The 7,982-nt window shown below is 36.4% G+C and overlaps 1 protein-coding gene across 1 annotated transcript in view; it reads right to left on the bottom strand.

The window, feature by feature from the left end:
- The window catches only part of BEND2 (BEN domain containing 2), a 54,584-nt gene that overhangs the window by 4,099 nt on the left and 42,503 nt on the right, over positions 1-7,982 (bottom strand). Inside the window, exons 12-13 of the mRNA XM_029241250.1 lie at positions 6,529-6,732; positions 1,288-1,450 (exon numbers count right to left, since the gene is read on the bottom strand). Coding sequence (XP_029097083.1) covers positions 1,288-1,450; positions 6,529-6,732 — 367 coding nt within the window. The remainder of the gene's footprint in view (positions 1-1,287; positions 1,451-6,528; positions 6,733-7,982) is intronic.

Consider the following 7,982-nt stretch of genomic DNA (forward strand, 5'->3'; position numbering starts at 1 on the left):
CATTTTGGTACATGACTCTTTGTGAATTATGGTTTTCTCAGGGTATACGCCCAGTAGTGGGATTGCTGGGTCATATGGTAGTTCTATTTGTAGTTTTTTAAGGAACCTCCATACTGTTCTCCATAGTGGCTGTACCAATTCACATTCCCACCAGCAGTGCAAGAGTGTTCCCTTTTTTCCACACCCTCTCGAGCATTTATTGTTTCTAGATTTTTTGATGATGGATATATTCTTAAATTTAAATTACTTCAATGGAACCAGAAAGTCTGCTAATATGATTTTCTATGTTGACTCTTAGCAAACTTCGGTGATAAAATATTATCAGGAGTTAATTAAAAGAATTCTGTTCTTATCAGAAGTAGATCAAAAGAACATAGGTCTGATCTCTGGAAAGCTTATGTTAAACAATATTATGTCAATCCTATGAATCCCCTACTGATGGATGTATAAGAAAGCCAGGTGGCATGGACATATATACACTACCAAATGTAAAACTGAGAGCTAGTGGGAAGCAGCCACATAGCACAGGGAGATCAGCTGGGTGCTTTGTGACCACCTAGAGGGGTAGGATAGGGAGGGTGGGAGGGAGGGAGACGCAAGAGGGAAGAGATATGGGGATATATGTATACGTATAGCTGATTCACTTTTTTATAAAGCAGAAACTAAATGGCAAAGCAAGTATACTACAATAAAGATGTTAATAAAAAAAAAAAAAGAAAGCCAGCACGCATGTTTTGGTTATATGTAAACCATACCACCCTTCTGAATCAGTGTAGCTTAACCTAAGCTCTGCACTGCAGATTCACTTGACATATTGAGTGTCTATTACCTGCAAGTTCCTATGCTTGGAATTATGATTTGCCTATCCAACTGTGGCTCTCTACATCACTACCTGTATCTGTATCACTGACACTCAGATTTCATCTGTCATTAACAGCTAAATGTACTATTCTTATTCTACATTAAAACAGCAATAAAAATGATCTTTAGGAGTTTACAACCATTCCTTTTTTCAGAGGTTCTTACTGCAATATTGCCCATCACTTTATTCATGAGATGAAACATTACACATCTTCATAATGCAATTGTGCCTCCCTTGTGGGCAAACAAAGAACATAGGTTATTTCTTTAGGTGTGAATGCTGAACTACAATGCCACTACATCAGGCTAATTTTTGAATTAATAACTTGAGAAACTTAAAGGATGGTACAATAGTGAAAAAAAAAAAGTTGGATGACTGACATTCAAGTACTTCAGTCAGCTAAGCCAGTATCTCTTGGCTCTGACTCTGTCGAAGGAGTCGTTTCTGGAGGCGGCTGTGATTTGGATGTGGACTTCTTGTGGTCATATCTAAGACTACAAATACAACTATTGATAGCTGTCACACAGAATTTCCAGTCATATCCAGTTTCTGATAGATCACAAGTCGGGTAGATGTCTTGGAGAAACTCTGGTGGTAAAGTCCAAAAATGTAACAGTTAATTAGAAATCACTTCTCAGAGAAATGAATTTATTCAACCTTAGTACTATTGCTATGTCTGTGAAAGGGTCATTAAGACTTTAATTAATTAAAACACATGGACTGTAGCTATTATTAAATTAGCTGAACAAATCTTTTCATCAGAAAGGATAGTAATATGAAATAGCACCATTCTTAAATCACACAAAAAACACCAAAATACCCCATGATCTGGTTATGTAGCAAGGTCTGCTCTCTTTAGTACCCAACATAAACTTTTCTTATTCTTAAATTTATTAAACACGCATCTAGTATGTTATTCATTATATCAAATAGAGACATGCTAATAAGGTTCTAGTACACTAGAGGCTGCAGTGTCTTTCATACTTTTAGAGGCAAAAAGCTATAACTGCTAAATTTTTTGGCACTGCTTGGTTTATCTCAGACAAAAGGAATGAGAGTCTTTAGATCTTGCAGTTAAATGAAAACTTCTATAACAGAGCAACAGAGCTCAAGGAGCACTCAGAGAAAGTGGGAGGACAAAGGGAAAGGTGGGGAAGAAGGTGCTAACTAGAAGAGCAGAGCTACTCTTGGATACTTTCTTAGGTAATTTCCTAAGTACCTTTGAGCTCTTAGAAAAGGATCTGGCAATCACTACAGGCCAGCATTAGTTGGCTACATTAATGTCATTTGTTTTTTGATAGGATTAATTGGCTAGGAAATCAGGACAATGCCATAAACCGAGCATATATCTAAATTTTAGCAAGTCATGTGACAAAGTTAAAAAGCTTTCATACTCAAAGGTCTAACAGATCAGTGGTAGCCTGGAAGGAGGCTTTTAGTCATATGTCACTGGATTCAGTATCAAGCTCTATCCTGCTGTGCATTTTTATTAACAAAAAAGAAGTTATGGAAAGCAGGCTTGCCCCATCTCCCAATGACAGCAAAGCTGGGACAGATAACTAACAGACTGGAAGACAAGTACCTGTAAAGCTTTCAATAGACTGCAACAAGGAACCTAAATTGGTTGGTGTTTCCTAAAATGTATTCTCTGAAACACTAGTCATAAAAGAAGTTTCTTAGGGGGGGGGGAAGATTCTGGTTGTGCAAATGAGAAATGCTTAACTCCAGAGTTAGTCTCCACTGAAAAATCCCACAGTAAAGAGATATGCTGGGGACTTCCCTGGTGGTGCAGTGGTTAAGAATCTGCCTGCCAACGCAGGGAACATGGGTTTGAGCCCTGGTCTGGGAAGATCCCACATGGCGTGGAGCAACTAAGCACATGCGCCACAACTACTGAGCCTGCGCTCTAGAGCCCGCGAGCCAAAGCTACTGAGCCCACACGCCACAACTACTGAAGCCCGCACGCCTAGAGCCAGAGCTCCGCAACAAGGGAAGCCACTGTAATGAGAAGCCCCCACAATGAGAAGCCTGTGCACCACAACGGAGAGCAGCCCCCGCTCGCCACAACTAGAGAAAGCCCGCGTGTGGCAGCGAAGGCCCAACACAGCCAAAAATTAATTAATTAATTAATTATTTTAAAAATGAGAGACGTGCTGAATCAAAGGTGACAGATGCAGATTTGGTGAGGCACATAAATAAGGGAGGTGGCAACACATAAGGCAACAGAGGGTCAAGACCATGGAGATCTAGGCAGGCTGGATAGCTAAAGGCATTCAAAACATGTTTTAAAACAGAGTCAAATGAAGCAGATCTATGGACTGAGGCCCTTGGGGTGCCAGATCAAGATCTTTCCTAGCCATTTGACTAAAAAGCACTTTATTCAGGAAGAACCTATTAATATTCAGCTGTCTTTAAGAAACATAGTTTGGGGAATGCTGCTCTACACTAACAGGATAAAATGCAGGAGGAATAAATATCAAATCCTACATTTACATTAAAAAAATACTAACAGTATAAACAGGAACAGCCTAAATACTAACAATAGAAGTACTGGATAGTAAAGCACTATAGACTTTAAAGAATCTTTCCTTTAAAAAAAGTTAATAAAATAAAATAAAAAGTATTGGATAAATGTCAGTATATAGAAAAAAAGATCTAGGGGTTTAGACAACCATAAATTTTTAAATGGCAAGTGCCATTTTAGGCTGCATTAACAGCCTTGTAGGTAATAGTACTATTGCATTCTGGGTTAACTTGAGCACATATGAAGTTAGTCACTGAACGAGATCATGAAAGATTAGGACAATATTTATATGAGGAATTACTGAACAAAGTGCAGATATTTAACTGTAAAAGTTTAAGACTTTGTGGGGAAAAGCTAGGAATAACACTTATTCTCCAATCCTCAAACACTTATTCTCCAATCCTCAAACACTTAGTCTCTAATCCTCACACTTCCATGTAGAGGGATCTCTAAATGGGAACGTTTAGAAGAACTGGGCATGTATGATTCAAAAATAAAGCTGATATTTTAATCTCCACCTGCCAGATTCTAGTGGCTGTCACTCACTTGGTTCTGAACTTGAAAGTGGGAGGAGAGGGTATATCTATTCTCTCCTAATGCATACAGCAGGAAGTGATAGCTGTCTTTAAATACTTGAAGGCCTATCATGTGAAAAGTGATTATATCCACCCAATTTAGCTCTAGAAGGAATAACTAGGACAAATGTGCATTACTCGCAGGGAGGTAAATTTTGAGTCACTTGGAAGAAGAACTTTCTCATGAATTAGAACCCTTTTAAAATGTAGTGGACTGCCATCAACAGAAGTGTTCAAGCCAAGGGGAGGCAACTATATGCCAAAGCTGAGATGGGAACTCCTGCTCTGGGTGAGAAGCTGTATTAGAGGACCTAATGTACTCCCTATTGCTAAGACTTTACAGTTCTGTTATGTTCAGAAATGGATGGGACGGGGCAGGAGTAAGGGTTGCCTGCTGATTGCAAATCTGCAGCCTTCTAACTTTCTCCATATGGACCATTCTTTAAAGAGACCTTAAGTGATAACTGAACTCTCAGAGAGCATCACGTAACAGTTTCTTAGGTGAAATCAATACCTTTGGCTACTGGACATATTTACCTTTGCCTATTAATTTCCAGAAGAGTTCCCCCAAAATAATAAAATCTTAGGATAAGAAGTGATATTAGAATAGAAGAATAATCTGGTTTACCAACTGCTGATACCAATCAGCAATCAGCAGTTAAAATACATGAGTTAGATCTCAAAAACATAACGTTGGGTGATAAAAAAATTTAAAAAGGATATGTACTATATATTCCCATTTATGTACATTAAAACAACTACAAAACAATATTACATATCAACAGAGGTAGCAAAAGTATAAAATATGCATGGGAATGATATATCCACCTCCAAGACTGTGATTACTTTTGGGGAGAAAGACAGGGGAAACAGATGATGGGATGGAGTTTTAATGTTATCAGTAATGATTTATTATTTTAAAAAACCTAGAGCACAAAAAGCAAAATATATCTATACTGGGTAGACAGGTGTTAATTTATTACTATATTATTTTCTATATATTTCTGTATGTTTTAAATAGTTGATATTGAACCAATACTTCTAAAGATGTTATGTTAGAGCCCATAAAGCCTAGTTCTCTTACTAGTGCAGGAATCTCCTCACATCTCTGGTCATTCAGCAGTTACTCTGAGCCTTTTCATTCTCCAAATTCATCGTGTCCTCATATTAAAGTAAAATATGCTTTCTTGTCAGCTTCTCCTCCCTGGGCCTGGCTCTGCCCCCCAGGACAATGATGATTCTACTGCATTCTCTCTGCTGAAATGACTTACATGGCTGCCCTTCTACAAAGGAGTAGAACTTTGAGTCTTATGGGAAATTTGTTAAAATATGCCCTAAGTGGATAGTATGTCAAACTCATGCTGAATATTTTTCACGACAAAAGACATCTTCTTGATTTGTAATATAATTCATTAAGGGATAAAACAAAACAAAATACACAGAATAATATTTTTAGTCCACTTTTAAGGAACTAATCTATTCCAGACATTAAAGAACTCTAAAAGTCACCTTCTACCTCTCATTTAAAAAAATTTTTTTAAATTAGAAAGACATTATTTCTTCTATAAACACCTTCATTTCTAAACTGGTTACAAACTCTGTGTTCTTTTCTTACTATAAGGTAAGAGGAATTAGGTTGTGGTTTTTTGCATGGTGGGTTAGTTCAGTGATGTTCAAGTTGCAAATTATGACCAATTACTAGGTCATGAAATTAGTGATGGCAGCACTTAAAAAAAAGTAATAGAAAACATTGGAATGTAATTCTCATAGGAAGAGTAAGAACTGTTTGTGAAATTTTTGCTTCAGTTTTTTAAAAATCACACACATACTCAGTCACAATGTAAAATATATTTCTTACTATGGGTTGCAGGTAAAAAAAAAATGGAAACCATTTGGATTAGATGATAGCAAATGCTTATGAAAGGTGCTATGAGCCAGATTTCTTTAGTTTAGTGTGAAACACAAGTGTTCTTCAAATCTGATGGATGTGAAACGTGTGATATGAAGGGAGGAACCTGCCAACTGAGATTGGGCCGGGGCTCAGAACTATATCTTTACTGGGTACCAGTGACACAAGTAAGAAATATTCTGCTTCCTGCTTGGTCTAAATTTAAAATTTCACAGAATTGGCTTCTGGAAGCTTTATTATTTCATCTATTTACGTTGTAAATAAAGACTACACTATGCTCATGTGCACAAGGAAAAACTAGCAAATTAAACCTGCTGTGCTATTGTTGACACTTCTGCAAATTGACAAAGCCCAGCAGCTTCGACCTTGAAATGAAGGTGTTTGAGTTTCCATACATCTGGCAATTCATACCAGGAGCCACAGTCAATAATGCCTTTCCTGTTCTAATAAAGCTGCTCAAGACAGAGCAATTAGCTCTGAGAACCCAAATGCGAAAAGAAACACATTCATGAACCTGCTGCTGTTATACCCAAATGAGGGAATTAGTAAAAGATCTCCCTCTCTTCAAAATACACATAAACTGAATGAAGTTTTCTTTCTGTCCTTCTCTAACACACTTTGCTTCCATTTATTCTCACATACTCAACATGTAACATACCTCGGAGAGCGTTAATCTTATTGGCATTAAGGGCGCACGTGCCACGCCCCAGACTGCCATAGACATTACTTTTTATCAGGACTTCCTCTGTGAACAGGTTGCAAATAAGGTATCTGGCTGACAGCTCTGGGAGAGACTTTTCTTTTGCTATATTCAGAACTGATTTTGGCATCTGTATATTTCTACACGGATTTCCAAGATATTCTAGAAGCAAAAGAGAAAGAAGATGTCAATTTTCATGGCAAATGTTAGGTTCAAGTTTTTAAAAGGCTGTAACAGAAAAGTTGACTTTTCTGAATTTTTAGGCTCAAGAATTTGAGAGGTTAAAAAAATTAAAGCTTTAAGTTTTTAGTGTATCACGAGACAGCATGAGAAATGAGACAGGAATCACTTCTGATGTAATTACACATGCTCTGATTGTTCAAGAGGACAATTCAGTATTCTGCTACCTTTTAGGATACAATCAGTTTTAACATTACATTTGGTAACAAATTCTAAGTAGCTTTCTTAAAATTAATTTTTATTGTATCAAAAACTCTAAGTAGTTTTAATGAATTGTTTTCCTACTTATAGAAAAGGCTTTTTCAAAATTAAAAACCATGATTCTTACTAAAATATTTATAATTTTTAAAATGTAGGTTTTTTATTTGGTATTAAACTCATCATTTAAAAATCAACAAACTCATCTTAAAATATCATATTTTAGATAACCTACTTGAACTGAAAAACAAATTTTAAGCCTGTTTTTATTTCTCAACTCTACAGCCTAATCATCACCATCTCTCTTCAGTCCATAGTGATTCAAATTAACCATACTTAAAAAATATTATATTGTACATATAACAAAGACTTATGTAAGAAAATATATTAGACAAATATGATATGATTCTTACAAGTTAATAAACATATTTTTCATCTTGGAACATCCATCATTTAATGGGCAAGAGTATAAATTGTTGAATCACCCAGATCCAACATTTAGCAAGAGAGATTAAATTATTTTAAAAATTCACTCAGTGGGTCCAAAGACTTAACATCTATAAGATTCATCTAGCAGTATTTATCAAGAGTCAGAAAAAAAGGTAAATACTCTTTAAGCTGGTAAGTCGAATTTCTCCAAAGAAGATATACAGACTGCCAACAAACACATGAAAGAATGCTCAACATCATTAATCATTAGAGAAATGCAAATCAAAACTACAATGAGATATCATCTCACACCAGTCAGAATGGCCATCAACAAAAAATATAGAAACAAATGCTCGAGAGGGTGTGGAGAAAAGGGAACACTCTTGCACTGCTGGTGGGAATGTGAATTGGTTCAGCCACTATGGAGAACAGTATGGAGGTTCCTTAAAAAACTAAAAATAGAACTACCATATGACCCAGCAATCCCACTACTGGGCATATACCCTGAGAAAACCATAATTCACAAAGAGTCATGTACCAAAATG

This window comes from Monodon monoceros, unplaced genomic scaffold (genome assembly GCF_005190385.1).
Source record: "Monodon monoceros isolate NGI ecotype Baffin Bay Population unplaced genomic scaffold, NGI_Narwhal_1 Super_Scaffold_22, whole genome shotgun sequence".
In the NCBI taxonomy this organism is placed as follows: domain Eukaryota; kingdom Metazoa; phylum Chordata; class Mammalia; order Artiodactyla; family Monodontidae; genus Monodon; species Monodon monoceros.